The sequence below is a fragment of the Sus scrofa genome, chromosome 8 (assembly GCF_054392235.1).
Source record: "Sus scrofa isolate SSC_HxYL_T2T_F1_AM1 chromosome 8, Sscrofa_HxYL_maternal_Yorkshire_Landrace_v2.0, whole genome shotgun sequence".
In the NCBI taxonomy this organism is placed as follows: Eukaryota; Metazoa; Chordata; class Mammalia; order Artiodactyla; family Suidae; genus Sus; species Sus scrofa.
This window is the reverse complement of record NC_139390.1, coordinates 127,532,065-127,553,088: the sequence shown is the minus strand read 5'-3', so window position 1 is coordinate 127,553,088 and position 21,024 is coordinate 127,532,065. Positions and strand designations below refer to the sequence as shown.

Below are 21,024 nucleotides of genomic sequence, written 5' to 3'. Positions count from 1 at the left end.
TCCTTGAATGGATCAGGGAGCTGCCAGGAGAGCTCCTGACTCTGCCTCCAGAATGTTTCTGCTCTTGCTATGATCCATACTAACAGAATAGATGCTCCATTTCCTGTCTCTTTTGACAAAATGCATTTTTCTAGCATGTTTTTTCCTAAGTGTATGTGATTGTCAAAATTTAAATCATACTTTTTCACTTTATAATTTTTTTGCAAGGGACTATGGGAGATTCAATTATTTTCTTTAAAAATTTTGTTTATTTAAAAATTTTTCTGAATTATTGTTGATTTACAATGTTCTGTCAGTTTCTGCTGTACAGCAAAGTCACCCAGTTATACATATATATATATATATATATATATATATATGTTCTTTTTCTGACATTATCCACCATCATATTCCATCACAAGTGATTAGATATAGTTCCCCGTCCTGGGAGTTCCCGTCGTGGCTCAGTGGTTAATGAATCTGACTAGGAACCATGAGGTTGTGGGCTTGATCCCTGGCCTTGCTCAGTGGGTTAAGCATCCAGCGTTGCAGTGAGCTGTGGTGTAGGTTGCAGATGTGGCTCGGATCCCACGTTGCTGTGGCCCTGGCATAGGCTGGTGGCCACATCTCCGATTAGACCCCTAGCCTGGGAACCTCCATATGCCACGGGTGTGGCCCTAGAAAAGGCAAAAAGACAAAAAAAAAAAAAGTTCCCTGTCCTATACAGCAGGATTTCATTGCTTATCCACTCCAAATGCAATAGTTTGCATCTACTAACCCCAAACACCCAGTCCATCCCTCTCCCTCTTGGCAACCACAAGTCTATTCTCTATGTCCATGAGTTTGTTTCTTTTCTGTAGATAAACTCATTTGTGCCATATTTTAGATTCCATGTATAAATGATGATATCATATGTTATTCGTCTTTCTCTTCCCGACTTACTTCACTTAGTATCAGAGTCTCTAGTTCCATCCATGTTGCTGCAAATGGCATTGTTTTGTTCTTTTTCCAGGCTGATTGTATTCCATTATGTATATGTATCACATCTTCTTAATCCATTAATCTATCAGTGGATACTTAGATTGTTTCCATGTCTCAGCTCTTGTGAATAGTACTGCAATGAAAGTTTTGTCTGGATAGATGCCCAGGAGTGGGATTGCTGGGTCATATGGTAGTTCTATATTTAGTTTCTGAGGCACCCCCCTGTTTTCCATAGTGGTTTTACCAATTTACATCCTCACCAAGAGAATAGGAGGGTTTCCTTTTCTCCACACTCTCTCCAGCATTTATTATTTGTGGAATTACTAATGATGGCCATTCTGACCAGTGTGAGGTGGTATCCCATTGTAGTTTTGATTTGCATTTCTCTAATAATCAGTGATGTTGAGCATTTTTTTCATGTGCCTGTTGTCCATCCACATGTCTACTTTGGAGAAATGTCTGTTTGGGTCTCCCGCCGATTTTTCAATTGGGTTGTTTTTATTTTTTATTTTTTGCTGTTGAGTTAATGAGTTGTTTGTATATTTTGGAGATTAAGCCCTTGTTGGTTGCATCATTTGAAAACATTTTCTCCCCATTCCATAGGTTGTCTTTTTTTATGGTTTCTTTTGCTGTGCAAAAGCTTCTAAGTTTCATTAGGTCCCATTTGTTTATTTTTTGTTTTTATTTCTATTGCTTTGGGAGACTGACCTAAGAAAACATTTGTACAGTTGATGTCAGAGAATGTTTTACCTATGGTCTCTTCTAGGAGTTTTACAGTGTCCCGTCTTCTGTTTAAATCTTTAAGCCACTTTGAGTTTATTTTTGTGCATGGTGAGAGTGTGTGTTCTAGTTTCAATGATTTACATGCAGCTATCCCGTTGTCCCAGCACCACTTACTGAAGAGACTGTCTTTTTCTCACTTTATATTCTTGCCTCCTTTGTCAAAGATTAATTGGCCATATGTGTCTGGGTTTATTTCTGGACTCTATTCTATTTCATTGGTCTCTATGTGTTTTTGTACCAGTATCACACTATCTTGATTACTGTAGCTTTGTAATATTGTCTGAAGTCTGGGAGAGTTATGCCTACTGATTTGTTTGTTTGTCCCCCCCCCCCCGCCCCCCGCCCCAGGTTTGTTTTGGCAATTTTGCATCTTTTATGGTTCTATATAAATTTTTCGATTGTTTGTTCTAGTTCTGTGAAAAATGTCTTGAGTAATTTGATGGGAGTTGCATTGAATCTGTAGATTACTTTGGATAGTATGGCCGTTTTTACAATATTAATTTTTTAGGGCTTGCCTGCAGCATATGGAAATTCCCAGACTAGGGGTCAAATTGGAGCTGCAGCTGTTGGCCGTGTCACACCACAGCTACAGCAATGTGGGATCCGAGCTGCATCTGCAACCTACACGACAGCTCATGGCAACACTGGATCCTCAACCGACTGAGTGAGGCCAGGGATCGTCCTCATAGATGCTAGTTGGGTTCATTACCGCTGAGCCACAATGGGAACTCCACCTTAGACTTTCACATATTCAAAAAAAAAAAAAAATGAAACTGACTCTAGAGCTATGGACTTAAGACATAATAGTTAATAGAAAAGTTCTAGATTGAAAATATTTTTGCAAAAAGGTACATCTGTATATGTATATATAGCTACTTAGAAAATCTATTGCTTTGGATGTATGTTTCATTTCTCAGTTACCTGTTTTGCATGCCATGTCCACAGCTGCTTCATTCCCACCCCTAGACTTCAAGCCACTGTATTACTTTTTAATTACTTTGTAATGAACTTTCAGTTAATTGTAATAATTAACAAATCATTTAACCAATAAAGTACCTTCTTGAGTAAATATAGACTTTTGGACTATGGGTCTAAGAATAGTTCAGTTTTCAGATTTAATATTTGAACCTCACATTTATCATGAGGCTCATACCATCATACATTAAATTGCTTTTATTTTATACTGCAAACAGTATGAAAGCAATAAAACATTTCTCTGGAAGTTCCTGTGTGGCGCAGTGGGTTAAGGATCCGGCATTGCCACAGCTATGGCACAGCCCACAACTGTGGAGTGGCCAGACAAAACCACACACATACACACACAAAAACCCATTTCCCTTCACCTTAAAAATGTGTGACATTTACATAAAAATTCCCTACATTTAGAAGTTCTGTGCCTTCTCCACTTACAAATCTAAGTGTATCCTTGCACAGACAGTAGTTTTTCCTCTGGGGTTTTGCTATATTTTATAAAAAGGAATATACAGACAGTGGATACAGGTAGAGGACTTCAAGCACCATAGGCCATCACATGTATACTGGGGGACAAGTATCACAGGACCTTCTTAGTGATGAAGGCTTCAATGACTAAGGTTGGCAAAGATATAAAAAGTGCAAGAAGTCAAAAGAAATATCTTTTCTCAATGGAAAGATGACATGATTCAACATGCATAGAATGATTAAGAAGGAAAGTTTATTGGACTCAGTTACCCAGATGATTGTTCCTCTAGCTTCCACTTGAATTTTAAACATTTGCTTGACAAATGATTTCACATCCATTTCTTTTTCCTTTGGAAAATTCCCATATGTGATATACTGGTAGCACAGAATAAAAAGAACAGAATCATTGATGATGTTTGGCTGATGTTTTGGATGATGGAGAAGCCAGAAGCCTGCTACAAGTGCAGGCATGTGTATGGTCTCAAAATGTCAGGATAGTACGGATACTGAAACAGAAAATAAAAGATACCAATTGTATTAGTGTTTACATAATTTACACTTTTCCATGTGAGAGAACAAGGAGCATTCAATTTGTCTGAAAAGCTGTCTTTATTTCCTGCTACTCCATCCCCATCCCTAATGCACTCAAGTCAGGTCAATTAAAAGGGCAGTTCATGTTTTTCTGTTGTGTTTTATCCAACCTTAAGCTTAGCTATAACATCCTGAATATGACTGCCATTTAGGCTTCATTATGTACTAGATTTTCAAAAAATCATTTTTGAGAGCCCTCGTGCCTTGTATAATAATGAATACAAACAGTGGGTAATGACACATAATAAGTTCATGCTATTTGTCACATACTCTGTAAATGCTTTTTGTGTGTGTGTTTTAATATTTAAACCTCAACTTAAACAACAATGCTACAGACAGATTCTAATATTATTTCCATTTTATAGGTTGTAGATACTGAGACTTACAGAGATTTGTAACTTACTTTAGGTCACACATCTAGCATGAGATCCTGGGATTTAAACCCAAATACAAAGTTGTACAAATTACAAGATGATAGGTCTTGTGCCTAAAGATACTGATAATATAATAAAGTTAAGACCATGTTGAAAGTTTATAATAGAGTTTTGATAAAGAAATGCTTAAGGAGAGTAGAAAATAAGGTTGATTTGTATTTGGAGAGAATTTATTCTTGGGAATTTCAGAAATGTAACTACTGGAACTAATGTCCTTCCTAAAAAACCATCTTCTGGTGGGTAAGTACTGCTAGAAAAAGGTGGTCTTTATTATCTTTTAAAAATTATGTATATATGTGTGTGTTAGAAGTAGAAAATGGAACTGATTTTCCTAAGCTTTGAAGAAAGTGTAAGTTTTAAGCATTAAAAATAGCTTTGTGTACCCTTCTTCTTTGCAATAACTTTTGTGATATTTTGTAAATGGAAAAAAGAAATAATAGTATGTTATGAAAAAATAGCAATATCTATACAGAAAATGATGCCAATATAGCTCCACCAACTCTCATAATGAGTCTTTGGGATGTTTTGAATGTAATTTAAATTTATAGTTATTAATAGTCATTTTAGGTGGCCAGGCAGAGGCCGTAGTAACTCCATGTTATAATATGACTGTCTCTGATCCTTTTTCCTTGCAAAGGTGAGTTCTCTTGTAAAGAAGGCAGAAGACTCTGATTTGCTGTATAATGTGGCTCCAGTAGAACAGGAAATGCAAAGCATTTTTTGGTTCTCATAATACGATCTTAAATGTTCTACCTGCAAAGATTGAACTGGGAATGGAAAACCAAGGCACCATCCTTGCCTTTCTCTCATCCTTCTACTTTTTTTTCCTCTGTTAGTCAAACTCTACCATAAAAAGAAATCCAGTATCTACCTCTTTCCTGAGCGAAGCAGTTCAAATCCTTCATTGATTTTTTCAAAGGGTAAAACATGGGTTATTAATGAATCCAGTGAAAACTTCTTAGCCATAAAATCAGCCACAAGTTTGGGGACAGAATCCTTACTTTTAAAGCCTGAAAAGGAAGTGACATCAATGTGCAGTTCAGCCAGGGGTAAGAGAATTGGAGCACAGACTTTCTAAAGCAAAGCTAAATGAAAGTTTATAAAAAGTCCACAGACTACTATTACTGAGGTTAATAAGTGATAGTGTGCTTCAGTATCCTTTTGCTATGACTTAAAGAAAAAACAGTACAAACTAGGGTCTTGGTTATTAGTTCTTCCATAGAGAAATTATAGTACAGATGGTTTTTCCCAGAGTCAAGAAGAAAATTTATTGGTTGTCTAAATTTGGGCAGTGAGTGCAAACATGAAATATTGCTATGAATTTCCCAGGTCCTCCTAGGTATTTCAGTGCATTGTACAGTTACAAGTATCGAAAGAGACAATGCTGAACGATCCTTGTTGGTTTATGGGGACACCAGAAAAGTCTATCTCGGGACTTCTGTGTGCATTAGTTCCACATCTAGTTGATCTGAAACCTATAGATATAAAGGAATTTTAATTTATTTTTTAACAACTTTGCCTTTTCAAACCTGGCCTTGTTACTTGTAAAAGGGAAGAAATCCTGAAGTTATTAAAAATTTGCCCTAAGTCTAATTACATACCACCAAAAATAGCTCCTTTCCAGGTCCGTCCATTCAATAGCAACATGGGGTTTATAGAGATATTTTGAGAATTAGGAGGTACTCCTACAATGACGCTTACGCCGTATGCTTTTTGACAGCACAGCAAGGCAGAAATCTGGAATAAAATTAATATGTAGCATGATCAAAGTGGATTCTTTTTTTTTTTTTTTGCCTTTTTGTCTCTTTTTGTTGTTGTTGTTGTTGTTGTTGTTGTTGTTGTTATTGTTGCTATTTCTTGGGCCGCTCCCGCGGCATATGGAGGTTCCCAGGCTAGGGGTCGAATCGGAGCTGTAGCCACCGGCCTACGCCAGAGCCACAGCAACGCGGGATCCGAGCCGCGTCTGCAACCTACACCACAGCTCACGGCAACGCCGGATCGTCCACGATGGGAACTCCCAAAGTGGATTCTTTAGTAGTCCCTGTTTATGATACACAGTATCATGTAATATTGATCTAGCTATATTGTGAGTGTGTGGCAGGAAGAGATTATGTCTTTTGTTTTTCCTCTCCCCATTATTTCCTAAAGCCACTACATGTGGCTTTAGAAAATGCCCAGAAAGTATTTTTGAATGAGACAATAGATGAATGAATTTATATGTTTGCATATACTTAATTCTTCCCTAGAAAATAATAAAGAGGCATATATCATTACATCTATATATTCTGATTCCTCAAATAAATGTAATGTTTATTATCACATAACCCCTAGGCAATCTGAACTGGTTAATTCATTTTTCATTTATTTATTAAATAGATATTTTGAACTCAATATGCTGATATTGATCCAGATACCATCCGGATCAATTACATCATCAAAGTTTGTCTCTTTTCCACTTGATGGTCTCCCTTTTTAATGGGTCCTGATTTCTACCGCCCATTTCTAATGGACATTTTTCCTGATTTATGTACTTTATTCTTTTCCAGTTTTGTTGAAGTATGATTAACAAATAAAAAATTTTTTGCTTTTAGGCTGAACAATGTGATTTTTTTAGGGTATACAATGTGATGATTTAATATACATATGCAATGTGAAATGAATACCACAATCAAGTTAATTAACACATCACCTCACATAGTTACTAGTTACTTTTTTTGTAGTGAGAACACTAAAGACCTACTCTTTTAGAGATTTTGAAGTATACAATACAGTGTTATTAGCTATAAATGCCATGCTATACATGTAAGTCCCCAGAACTTACTCATAACTGAAAGTTTGTAACGTTTGACCGGCATCTATTCATTATTCCTACCCTGCCCTTCCCTCAGCCCCTGGAAACCACTGCTCTCTATTCAGTGGTCCTAATAGTTTGGTATTTTTAGATTCCGTATGTAAGAGAGGTCATATAATATTTGTCTTTCTGTGTCTGGCTTATTTCACTTTGCATAATGTTCTCCACATTAATCCATGTTGTTGCAAACGGCAGGACTTCTTTTTTATGGCTAAAGAATATTCATCTATATATATTCATCCATCCATTCATCCATCAGTGGACATGTAGGTTATTTCCACATCTTGGCTATTATGAATAATACTGTAGTGAACATAAGGGTACAGATATCTCTTAACAATAGTGATTTTATTTTCTTTAGATATATACCCAGAAGTGAAGTTGCTGATCATATGATAGTTCTATCTTAAATTTTTTGAAGGAGGTTTATACTGTTTTTCATAAGGGCTGTACCAATTTTACATTCCTACCAACATATACAAAATTCCCTTTTCTCCCCACCCTGTCCAATACTAATCACTGCTTGTCTTTCTGTTAATAGCCATTCTCAGGTATAAGGTAATAGCTCTTTGTGATTTTGATTTGCATTTTCGTGATGATTAGTGATGTTGAGCACCTTTCCACATAGCTGCTGGCTTAAAAGGGGGCATGTTTTAAATGTGTTTTTACTTCCCATGTGCTTTTACCTTAAATTACACCTATTTATTACTCTGGAACTTAAAAAGAAAGTCTTTCCCCTCCGGTCAGGTTTTTAAACATGTCCGTAGTAAAAAAAAAAAAATTGTTTAGAACCCCCCAGAAATATGTAATAATCAGTCCTTTGTAGTTTTCTGGTGGCCTAGTGGTTAAGGATCCAACATTGTTACTGCTGTTGCTAGAGTCACTGCTGTGGCTCTGATTTGATCCCTGGCCCAGGAACTTCCATGTGCCTCAGGTGCGGCCAAATTAAAAAAAAGAAAAAAATCAGTCCCTTGATTTTGGAATATGACATTTGGAGGACCAGAGAACCTTAGCACATGTGGCTATCAGATATTTAAAACAATCCAAATCCACATGAGAAAATTGGAGGAAAAACTAGAAAAATGGCATAAGGAAAAGCATGTGGCCTTGGAAAAAGTTGGATTTTCTCGGCACTCCAGTCGCCTATGTCCTGTTGTCCCAGGTCAAGGCTGCAAAGAGCTTTGCTCTTAGGATGCTGCTTCCTGTTACCAACACTGCTGGGACTTACTGGAGAACTTGAAAAGGGGGACTTATTAGTCTCTGGGGATTTTTTAAATAAGGATTCTAGAGAATTCTGATTAGGTAGAATATAGAGAGGTATTCTCTGTTGTGATTGATGGTATTTCTAATTATTTGAAAGTCATATCTGTATTTCAAAGATGATATAAACACTGCAAGACAGGAAACAGTACTTCATTGTCAGTAACACCAGCTGACATTGAGAGCTTACTACTCAACAGGTGGCACTGTGCTAAGTATTTTATGTGTATTATCTCATGGAACCCATAAACAATGCTATGAGATATGTATTGCTTAAATTTTTTCAGTGGAAAACCTGTTGACTATTTATTTATTTTTTTATTTTTTAATTTTGCTTTTTAGGGCCATACCTGCAGCATATGGAGGCTCCCAGGCTAGGGGTCTAATCGGAGCTACAGCTGCTGGCCTTTGCCACAGCCCCAGCAATGCAGGATCCGAGCCACATCTGCGACCTACACCACAGCTCATGGCAATACTGGATCCTGGACCCACTGAGCGAGGCCAGGGAATCAAACCCACATCCTCATGGATGCTAGTCAGATTCGTTTCCACTGTGCCACAGTGGGAACTCCCCTGCTGACTTTTTAAAGTTTTCAGTTCAATGCACAGATTTGGATGCTTATTATGCACCAGACACTGTGCTATCTGCTGTGGTAAAATAGGGCATATTTTTTCTTAATAAAATGATATGGACCCTAAAGTTGCTCATTTTTTCTTTTGGCCAAAGTATAATATATGAAAAAAATCACCATGCATTAAAACATAAAAATTATTAAACCATTTTTTGTTAAGAACTTGGAGGGAGAAATCAAACTTGGCCACTTGAGAACAGAATTTGTATTATTTATATTTATTTGAATTTAGATGTTTAAGCTAAAAATTAATGAAGTAAATGTGTAATGGCTCAGTTAAAAAAGCCCTCTTGCCTCTCTAAAAAAGGAAATAATACTTGTTAAGGTTATGCTTAACTGATAGAATGAAAGATTGCTCCTGATAATACATTAAGCAATCCAACTAACAAATAGGATATGGAAAATTGCCATAGTTTAAAAAATATTTTCTCTATATAATGTTTATATTGTTTTGCATAAAAGCAGACTCCAGAACGCAGAAGCAGATGTCTCAACGCATTTCAGGGTACATACCATAGTGTCAATCCTCCCAATGACTTCAAATGAAAAATCCACGCCTCCACCGCTCATTTCCTGTAGCACCTCCTGGATAGGTTTCTCATAGTCCTGAGGGTTGATGCACTCGGTGGCACCCACCTCTTTGGCTTTTGCAAATTTGTCTTTGTTGATGTCCACTCCAATGATCCTGGCTGCTCCAGCTGCTTTACAGCCCATGACAACAGACAGGCCGACTCCTCCGAGGCCGAACACGGCACAGGTGGAGCCCTGGGTGACCTATGTTTTCAGAGATGCAAAAATGGATTAAGTGTAAATCAACTATACTCTAATAAAAAATGGCTTAAGTAATGATTGTTAGAAAGAGCCTAAATTGTGTAAAGTGCCATGCCTTATCTGTTGTCAGGAGCTACTCAAACTAAATCTAACCTTTTGTCAAAATTTCTTTGGGCTTCAGCTCCTTCATCTTTAAAATGAGGAGGTTGAATTAGAGCAGTGGTTCTCATATTTCCTGGACCTAAACTCACCTGGGGAGCTTTAAAAACAATCTCAACACCCAGATCACAGCACATAAGCATCGAATCAGAATCTCTGCAGGTGTAACCCAGTCCCCACTTGAATACAATGGGAAACCCATGCTGGGAGCCAATGGTCTGGATGATTTTTGAACTCTAAATGCCAGTGACTCGCATCTTGAAGAGAATCTAGTGGCTCAAATCCATTGAACTTCAGTCCATCACACATACACGAACACAATTTTGGGGAAATGAAATAAGTGAAAAAGAGGGGACTGAAGAAATAATCCAGTTGAGCCCTCAATAATTAATTCTTTGATTCATTAACTTTCAGTAGTCATGACCAGTATAATGAGAGCAGAAATTAGCTGTGAAGCATAGGAGTTATCCTCAGCTTAAAGCAAACTTAACAACAGGGAAATTTAACAGGTAATTGTAAGATAATACAGCTTTAGACCAATGTGATCTTAATGGGTCTTTATACCTGCTTTTTAAAATATGCTAATGGACAATAATGCAATGAAAAGCTGGACTGTATTTTAATAAAGGATGAAATTAATTACCTCGAATGCCCTTGGTTTCTGCTCTCTGTGTAGGCTTAAATGGACTGCCTGCTCAGGTGAGGCAATTGCACAAGGGACTTAGTGCTAGAGTCACAGAAATTTGGAAAACAAGTGTTCTCAATTGTTTACTTGGCAACTGACTGTTTAATAAGCCTAGTCTGTTATAATCAGCCTTCACTGTGGTAACATGCTCTTTCCTGTCCCAAGTAAACATTCCCTGGAGTACAACACCACTTTTTTACCTTAGAAAACTATGAAGTTTGTGATTGTTATTTTTAAAGTGCTGTTAATTATGTATTATGCTTTATGATTCAGCAGGAGTTTTGACAGAGAGGCTATTCGCAGCTCTCAAACTACCAGCTGTGAGATTAGGAGCAAATAGCTTTATGTATCTGGGCTTCAGTTTCCTAATACAAAAGGATACTACTAGATTTCTAACCTTTTGGCAACAGGAGACTTTAAAGAATTTCTCCTTAAAACCTACCACTTCTGAAGAGAGAGAGAGAGAGAGAGAGAAAGAGAGAGAGAGAGAGAGAGAGAGTGTGTGTGTGTGTGTGTGTGTGTGTGTGTGTTCATGGCAGGGGAGGAGGTATAGCAGTGGAGTATATGCTTCATGCATCACTGAAGCTTCGACAGAGTGGGTATGTTGGTGACCCTCAGTTTGGAGGTATATCAGTTAGATACTTTGGAATCTACTGGCTTTTTTTTTTTTTTAGGGCCACATCCGTGGCATATGGAGGTTCACAGGCTAGGGGTCTAATAGGAGCTGTTGCTGCCGGCCTACGCCAGGGCCACGGCAATGCCAGATTCAAGCCACGTTTGCGACCTACACCACAGCCCACGGCAACACCGGGTCCTTAATTCACTAAGCAAGGCCAGGGATTGAACTTGCAACCTCATGGTTCCTAGTCGAATTCGTTTCCGCTGCGCCACGTCAGGAACTCCTGGAATCTACTGTTGATCCTAATTCTGGGAGTAGCAAAGCCAAGGAGTAGATGCTCCTCAAAGGCAACCCCTTTAGTTCATTTACTTTTGTTGCCTCAGAACCTTACAGAATCTGTGGTGCATGGTGCATGTTGGTGCTAACTGCAAAATGAATGACAAAATGAACTCCCAGCTCTAAAATATAGTGGTCCTATAAAGAACACAAATAGAAGAATAGTTATTGAAAAGAATACCTTTACTTTTTCTTAACTTATTATCAATAGTTTTCATTTGTGATAAACATAATTTTTCTAGGACAGGCTCTCAAATCCTTCTGAGGGCATTTTCTACTTATGATCAGCACCCTCAATTGTATGGAGTATATCAATGTTATTATGGTCGGGGGGGGGGGCTACCAGTAAATCTGTGAAGAATGATGTCTTGATTCCTATGAGAAATTGCTTTCATTTTAGTTCCTGACAGTCCAGGTGTAGCTGGTTTTATCATTCACTGTTTTTCCTACCTTGGCAACTTTGATTGCAGACCCATAACCAGTAGAAAATCCACAGCCAATCAGACAGACTTTCTCCAGTGGTGAGGCTGCATCGATCTTGGCCACTGACATCTCATCCACCACTGTGTACTGGGTGAAGGTGCTGGTGCCGAGAAACTGCAAGATGGGCTTCCCTTTGCAGGTGAACCTGCTGGTACCATCACTAAGGGTCCCCCGAGGATTAGTCAGACTGGTCAGGGCAACACAGGGACACATGAGGGTGTGAGAAGAGGCATAACTGATGTGCAAATTCCTTGGCTGGATAAGAAGAGTATCAGAAACTTACTCATTTTTGCAGCAAATGTTGGCTTCAGGGTGTTTACAAACACTGCACTTTCCACACTGGGGAACAAAGAGTGGGATGACTTTATCACCTGGAGAGGGGGATAAAACAAATTCTTTAAAAAATTTTACTTAGGAATTAATAGAGTAAGAACTTAAAAACTTACACATATGTATAAGAGGCATTTGACTTTGAAAAGTCTCCAAGAATAGAGTCCAGTCAGTGCTATGTCTCGGTCATTGCCTGCCAGCATAGCCCGGTATTGAGTTTATATACGCCTGAAGATGCCCAAAGAGAAAATGCAAATCTGGAAAACAGCATGGATTTTTAAAAGTAGTTCCATTCGGAGTTCCCATCTTGGCTTAGTGGTTAATGAACCTAATTAGGATCCGTGAGGATACAGTTTCAACCCCTGGCCTGGCTCAGTGGGTTAAGGATCCTTTGTTGCCTTGAGCTGTGGTGTAGGTCACAGATATGGCTAGTATCTTGAGTGGCTGTGGCTGTGGCATAGGCCAACAGCTAAAGCTCTGATTTGACCCCTAACCTGGGAACTTCCATATGCCTCAGTTGTAGCCCTAAAAAGCAAATAAATAAATAAAAATAAAAGTAGTTCTGTTGTATTGATAGTTATCTTTTATTGTATGCCTTTTCTCTTGGGGATTTTATACTTATGATCTCATTTAATCCTCAATAATTAAAGCTTAAATATTCTTACTGTAAGTATAAATATAAATTTAAATTGTGAGCAAGCTGCCATAGTTCCACTAGATAATCCAGTATTTTGTATTAGTTTGGGGTACAGTATAAATGAGAATCTCAACCACCATTTTTTGGATTTTCAAAGTGACTTCATTTATTTCTACTATGAAATGAGTACTTATTTTTAAATTTTTTATTATTTTTTAAGGAACTAACAAAAATGGGACAAACAAGAATTCAAGAAATTCTGGAATTCCCATTGTGGCATAGCAGAAATGAATTTAACTAGGAACCATGAGGTTGAGGGTTCTATCCCTGGCCTTGCTCGGTGGGTTAAAGATCCAGTGCTGCTGTGAGCTGTGGTGTAGGTCACAGATGTGGCTCGGATCCTGTGTTGCTGTGGCTGTGGTGTAGGCCAGCAGCTATAGCTCCCATTCGACCCCTGGCCTGGGAACATCCATATGCCATGGGTGTGGCCCTAAAAAAAGACCAACAAAAAAAAAAAAAAAAAAGAAAGAAAGAAAAAGAATTCAAGGAATTCCTTTGAAAACTTCAATCCTTGATAATGAGTTAGAAAATCATGGACTTGGAGAATAGACTTGTGGTTGCCAAGGGGGAGAAGGAAGGAGTGGGATGGATTGGGAGCTTGCAGACTATTGCCTTTGGAATGGATTAGCAATGGGATCTGGCTGTGTAGCACTGGGAACTATGTCTAGTCACTTATGATGGAGCATGATAATGTGAGAAAAAAGAATATATACATGTATGTGTAACTGGGTCACCATGCTATACAGTAGGTAAAAAAAATAATGTATTGGGGAAATTAAAAAAAAATGAGTTAGAAATTTTCTTTTAGGGTAAGAACTGACTTTCAAATATTTGTAGTCGATAATTTTTATATTATCTATTTTTACTCCATTTTAGGGAGGGGGCAGAGATGAAAGTAAAAGTGTCATTTATCATTTATTGGTTTCTAACTGAAGGAAATACTAAGAGCTAAACCTCAAACCAGACAACTTATTTTATTATTTTCTATTCACATGTCAATTAAGTATTTGTTAAGGGGGAGGTCAAATCTACTGGCTAAAGTCATTTTTTAGAATTAAACATAATTTTTATTTTTAATCATCTATAGTACTTATCCAAAAAACTCAGAAAAATAACATTTAGGAGTTCCCATCATGGTTCAGTGGTTAACGAATCCGACTAGGAACCATGAGGTTGTGGGTTCGATCCCTGGCCTCGCTCAGTGGGTTAAGGATCTGGCGTTGCCGTGAGTTGTGATGTAGGTCGCAGACGTGGCTCGGATCCCGCGTTGCTGTGGCTCTGGTGTAGGCTGGCGGCTACAGCTCCGATTCAACCCCTAGCCTGGGAACCTCCATATGCCACGGGAGAAATAGCAAAAAGACAGAAAAAAAAATAACATTTAACCGGTAAACTTTATATAAGATGATGGCATGGAAATTTTCTCTTTATTCACTATTTAACTCTAAAAGTATTTATCTGTACTAATACACAATAATACTAGGATATGATAAATATTAAAGATAAAATAGTACTTGGTAACCAGTCACATTTAATCACAGTTAAAGGTAATCAGTCATTGTTTTTGGCAGGATGACTTCTGCTGGTTCTCTTTCACTTCCTTCCAGCTAGTCTGTTTTATTTATTCTGTGTTCTGGAAAGGAGGCCATGTTGGAAGGGGAAACCAGGGAATGGGCTCCACTTCCTATCTAAGAGAGGATTTTGTTGATTTACTCATAGCCTCACAGCTCTCAATGTGTGAAGTCCACACAGAACAGGTTCCATACACTGGTCTAGAGGCTCAGGACAGAGACAGTTTTTTTATTCTTGTCCCATGTGTAGTTCTCTTTGGACCCGAGAGAAGCCAGGGCTCAGCAACACTGAAATGGGAATTAATTGATTATGAACCCAACCCTGGCTGGTGCTGGGTCTCTTTCGATTCTAGGATCTAACATGGTGCCTGACCTCTAGTAGGTCCTCAAGAAATACTTGCTGAGGAAGAGATTACAAGAGTGCATGAATGCATACAAGCCTGAGTCAGGTAGGAAGTAGGGAAAGGAAGAGACCTCTATCCCAGTCCCAGCTCAGCTGTGCTCATTATTTCAGTTCCATCATCCAGGCTGGATGATCTTGGTGTCCTGAGCTAAGGCACATTCCCCAAGAGTGAATTCTGTACCTGGTTTTACCGTAGTCACCCCCTCACCAATGCTCTCCACAATGCCAGCCGCCTCATGACCTAGGATCATAGGAAGAGGTGTGACCAAGGATCCACGAACCACATGGTCATCTGAGCGACAGATTCCTGTGGCCACCATCTACAGAGTAAAAGGAGGATGATCAGACTCAGAAAAGATTATGACCCTGAGATAGATTTAACATACCCAGTTTCCTGAAATTGCACTGAAGAGTTTTCAAGTATTTTGCTAATAATTCATACTCTTCCCAAGTATTACTCAGCCTCCTCTACTTTCCTTTCATGCATTAAACAATTTGGAATAATCTGTGAAATATTGTTCCTGAAATATTTAAGTCTTACATAATATACAAGAATGTACCCCCCTTTTCTTTTGTCTTTTGTCTTTTGTCCTTTTAGGGCCACACCCTTGGGATACAGAGGTTCCTAAGCTAGGGGTCTAACTGGAGCTGTTGCTGCCGGCCTACGCCAGAGCCACAGCAAGGCCAGATCTGAGCCGTGTCTGCACAGTTCACAGCAATGCCAGATCCTTAACCCACTGAGCGGGGCCAGGGATCGAACCTGCAACCTCATAGTTCCTAGTCAGATTTGTTTCCCCTGTGCCACGATGGGCGCTCCAAGAATGTATCCTTTTATAATAGAAGTAGAAAATGCGGATTAGCATAAAAAAAAATTCCACCATCTAAAGCTAGTTGATTTTGAAATCTTGCTATGTGTTTCTTTGTACTTTTTTCTGTACTAACATGTAAATTCTTTATTTTATTTTATTAGGATTGTACAGTATATACTCTTTGGTCTCTTTTAAAAATTTTAACAATGTGTATTTACATATTTCCTTGATAACAAATATAATTCCACTGTCTGGATGACCATGTAAAAATCTTAATGAATTTTGGTTATCTTCACTGTTACTCTCTGAAATTTTTAAACCTAAAATTAAGTAGACGTGAAGAAAATATTTTACCTTAATACGAACTTCATAGGCCTTCGGGGGTGCGACCTCCACCTCCTCAATGGAAAATGGTTTCTCGAGCTCCCATAGCACAGCTGCTTTGCATTTTATTACCTGGAAATTGAACAGACAGATGATACTGGTATTTCCTCACCCCGAAGTCAGAGATTTTGTCTCTCATCTTTTTACATGCAACATCTAGCCCCTTTTCTGATGCAACATCTAGCCCCATGTCTGGAACCTAACATTGTTTCATAAAAATGAAGAACCTCTGATTTACGAAAAGAATAAAAGTAACTTTTTATAAAAAATATAAAAAGTTACTTAAAGAGAAACAGAACTAACTATAATGAAACATTGAGTTTAAATGGAATATATTATTTTATGAAGAAAGAATGCCATGTTTTTTTCTCTAAGCATTGTTAATTATTTCTATTTCCTAGTGTCCTGGAATTGGCTGTTTACACCAAACTGTTGGCTTATACATTAAATTCTAAATCACCGTGATTTTGCTGACTGTTCATGTGAAACTGATTGTCCTCTTGCTCAATTATCCACTTAAACCAAAATAGTCTGAGTTTGATTCCAGTTACATGCTTGCCTTCCTGCTGAGGGTTTCTCTTTCTCTATGTGCCTATTTTGTTCCTTTGATTTTTCTCTCTCCACTCCTTCTGTGTGCTACTTCTTTGCATTACTCATTTGAAAGTTAGATTTGGCAGCTCTGTTGTGCAACATAATTTATGTATAGCGATTTCTTCCAGAGCCAAAAACTGCAGAGCTAAAGCTACACACATAAACACACACACTTAAAAATGAGAGAACTATGTGCCTGACATTTTAGCTAGCATAGCTTCCCTACAGATGTTCTTACAAATAAAAGTTGAACACATATTTTCAGTGCTTCAGAATGTAGTATAGGACTTTTCATTTTTGCCAAGCTTGTATAGTTGGGTGTTTTCTTCTAGAGAGAACTGAAATACTGCAACAATCAAAATTTCAGTTGAAATTTATCTGATAATTTATTGTCATTATTTATATGCCAGATCCTCCTACTTTGCAGAGTGTTTGTCATGGTCAGTGACACAATAAATATGAGCGTACTTGGAAATAACACACCAGTGGTAGATAGGTGTTGATTATTGGGTGCCGATGATGTAGCAGTCACACATGGAGGCACTGGGTGACTTATATGCTTGACGTTTAAACTTCAAGAGGCAGTATTACTGAATTATTAGTCTTATTTTACTGATGAAAAGATTGAGGCACAATTGACTCAGTAATTAGCTAAGTACTTTAACTAAAGTCACAAAGCTGTCTGTCCAGAGAATTAATATCCCACTTTATCTTTTCATTACTCCACAGTAGTAAAAGATTAACAAAAGATTCAGGTTAACAGTAACAACAATAATAATAATATCAATGACTAATATTGAATTATTTCTATGTACTAGGCACTATTATAAATGCTCTCCAATATTAAATTTTCACAACTACCTTATAAAGTAGGTATTATTACTGTTGCCATTTAGCCTCTGAAGAAAATATAATGCAGGCAAGAGTAACCATAAATGAAGTGTTGTAAAGATAAAAGTTTTCGATGTTGCACCTGAGGGGAAAAGATTGATAGCCTATAATTTATGATTTTCATTAATATATTTGGTTTATCCTTTTGCTCCCTAATTCATTATTTATTTATTTTATTATTTATTTATTTATTTTTTGTCTTTCTGTCTTTTCTAGGGCCGCACCCACGGCATATGGAGGGTCCCAGGCTAGGGGTCTAATTGGAGCTATAGCCACCGGCCTACACCAGAGCCACAGCAGCGCCAGATCCAAGCTGCGTCTGCGACCTACACCACAGCTCACGGCAACGCTGGATCCTTAACCCACTGAGCGAGGCCAGGGATCGAACCCGCAACCTCATGGTTCCTAGTTGGATTAGTTAACCACTGAGCCATGATGGGAATTCCTCATTATTTCTTTTAAGCTGGGTTTCAGCAAGTTTAATTTTTCTTTTTCCTGTCTATTCTTCATTTGGAATGTAATAGGCCATTGCAATGCTAATCGGCAATGAATGAAAATAGTCAGAATAAGAACACTGACAATTGGTTACCCCTGTGATTTCCAGTCAGTCTTTTTGATATAAGCCTGTAGTGTCATGTTGTGTGTAGAAACTCAGAAGCTTTCAATAGTTATTGTAGCAAGATATTATATTGTACAATTCACTCCTAACACAGCAAAACCTACTGGAAACAGTTACACAGACTTTTGTCAGTAAGCAAAAGTCTTAAAATTGTATTGTATTTAATAACTACATGCATTTCTTTGCATGTGTAAGCACAGTGAACAAATAAATATGAATCTGTGGAAGACTTAGAACCAGATATTTCTGTTCCCAGTGCTAATAAGTGATTCAAACTGTATCAGTATTAATTTTGTTTTGTAAAATCACATTGACTTTATTATGGGAAAGATATTCTATAGGATTTCTATGGCAATTTCTTGAATTGTGCCTTTTAAAGCAGAATTTGCATATTGATGTTAGTTTGCTTAGTCTTAATCATTCTAATGCTTTGAGAGCAGTGAAACTTTTGTCACACTTAACTTTCCTGTATTCATAAAAAGAATATGATTACAAAGAATAGCACATTTAAATTATGGTTTCTTACTATAAAGAAAACTTTCTTAATATAAAGATAACTTCTTGATTAAAAACATTTCATTTTAATTTTAGATTTGCAAATTACTCATGATCGTTTATAACTACTGCACATTTATTTAATATAGACTTTAATAGGTATAGATTCTATACATATTTGTTAAAGACATTTAAGAATAATTCACTTCAACTGTAGTTTAATATGCATACATTGAAGCATATATTCTATGCTGTATTTCAGTATATATTGCTTCTCACTTGTATATGCATTTTAAATTATTCACTACATTCTATAGCTCTTTGTGTATTATATGAATTAGAATATAATTCCAAAAGTAAAAAAAAAAAATTTTCCCTTACTTTTCCTGCTGTGCTCATGTTTCTGCTTTCTCTGCAGGCCAGGAGATGTGAATTCTTGCAGATTCTCCTCTGCTCAAGTACGTACAGCAGATATATTGAGCAGATTTTTATTTGCTTGAGTAACACCTAGTTCCACACATGTGATCTGGGATCTTTAAGCCACACCCACCAGCGTATTCTCAGACCAAGTCAAATCAGGAAGAAAGGGCACTGAATCAGCACTCATAGACTTTTTTGGCAATATGATGATTTCAGGTTACATATTGACTTAATTAGGTTAAATATTTCCATATATATATAAATATTTATATTTATCTTTTTCCTGGATGCCATACTTCTCTTAGTTCCACACAGAGTGTTCAGAGTTCTCTTTTCCCTTTGTGTGAACTAAGCTCCAATTTCTAATCCACATGATTCAGTGAGGAAGGAGGAGAAGTCAGAAAGCAACACAAATAACATGGAGAGAGAGCTACAAGCCTGAGGCAGATGTTTGCTCCAGCACTCTCTTCTCACCATAGAGACATCAGATACCAATCAGTGACAGCAAAGGTACTAAACGTTTCTGGCACTTCTGTTCCACTCAGTATCAGTCAGCACTGACTGAGAACCTCTCTATCCTAGATACTCGGGTGGGTACAGTGGTGTGACAATCATGGATAAGAGGTGGCCTCTACTTGAACCAAGAGGCTGTATGGGACAGTGGTTATGGCATGGCTTTGGATTTGAGCAGACCCTATCCTTACCAGCTGTGTGAACTTGGGCTTATTCAACTGTCCTTGGCCATAGTTTCCCTCTCTGTAAAGTGAGGATGAATAGTAGGACCCCTGAAAGGGTTGTTTGATGAACAAATGAGATAATACTTTAGAACATATATCAGGGATCCTGACAAACAGGACAGCCTTTAATAAATACTAGCTACAATGATTATGCATAAAAGTAAAATCACAGTCTATAGGGGGAAAAGATACAGGCAAGTCAGACCATCTGGGATATTCTAGATCAGAGGGAGGGCATTCTGACTGAAGAACTCCTAGGATGCTTTTTAGAGAGAAGATATTTAAGTTAGAAACAAAATAATGCCATTTTCAGCAACATGGATGGAACTAGAGACTCTCATACTGAGTGAACTCAGTCAGAAAGAGAAAGACAAATACCATATGATATCACATATATCTGAAATCTAATATACAGCACAAATGAACCTTTCCACAGAAAAGAAAATCATGGACTTGGAGAACAGACTTGTGGTTGCCAAGGGGGAGGGGGAGGGGGTGGGATGCATGGGGTGCTTGGGGATAATAGATGCAGACTGTTGCCTTTGGAATGGATTAGCAATGAGATTCTGCTGTGTAGCACTGGAAACTATGTCTGGTCACTTATGAAGGAGCATGGTAATATGAGAAAAAAGAATGTATACATGTATGTGTAACTGGGTCACCATACTGCACAGTAGAAAATTGACAGAACACTGCAAACCAGCTATAATGGAAAAAAATAAAAATCATTATTTAAAAACAAAACAAAAAAATAAAAATCATTATTTAAAAACAAAACAAAAAAAGAAACAAAGTACTGCTCATATTGCCAATTAGTCAAGAAAGCTCACTCTGCATGTCCATTGTCTTTGTCCCAAGAGTATGAGAAAGAGAATATGAGTTTGATTTTTAGTAAATCTCACATCTTTTACCAACAGTTGCAGAATATAGTGCATTCAACTACTTAATTAGATACAGTCTGTTAACATTCTCTGAAATTGTGAAGGAAACAACACTATTGTCTGTTTCTAACTTTACTGATGCAGGTGTAGAGAGCCATGGTAGGCCTACCCTATGACCACATAGCAGAGAGACAA

General features: G+C 37.7%; 2 protein-coding genes across 12 annotated transcripts in view; one reads left to right on the top strand and one right to left on the bottom strand.

Annotated features, from left to right (window-relative positions):
* Positions 1–21,024, top strand: part of C8H4orf17 (chromosome 8 C4orf17 homolog) — a 350,193-nt gene that overhangs the window by 157,860 nt on the left and 171,309 nt on the right. The window contains exon 1 of one of the 10 annotated variants that reach the window (XM_084973341.1): positions 19,534–19,721. The exons of the other annotated variants lie outside the window; for them this stretch is intronic. The gene's annotated coding sequence lies outside the window, so the exon portion shown is untranslated. Of the gene's footprint in view, positions 1–19,533; positions 19,722–21,024 lie in introns of those variants that run through there. 10 annotated transcript variants of the gene reach the window in all.
* On the bottom strand, positions 3,415–19,255 carry ADH1C (alcohol dehydrogenase 1C (class I), gamma polypeptide). 2 transcript variants are annotated; one of them, NM_001243939.1, is given in 9 exon segments: positions 3,415–3,689; positions 5,080–5,218; positions 5,810–5,945; positions 9,465–9,725; positions 11,972–12,191; positions 12,288–12,375; positions 15,184–15,322; positions 16,166–16,267; positions 19,173–19,253. In NM_001243939.1, coding segments are annotated over 9 exon segments (1,128 nt in total). In that variant the 5' UTR covers positions 19,191–19,253; the 3' UTR covers positions 3,415–3,664.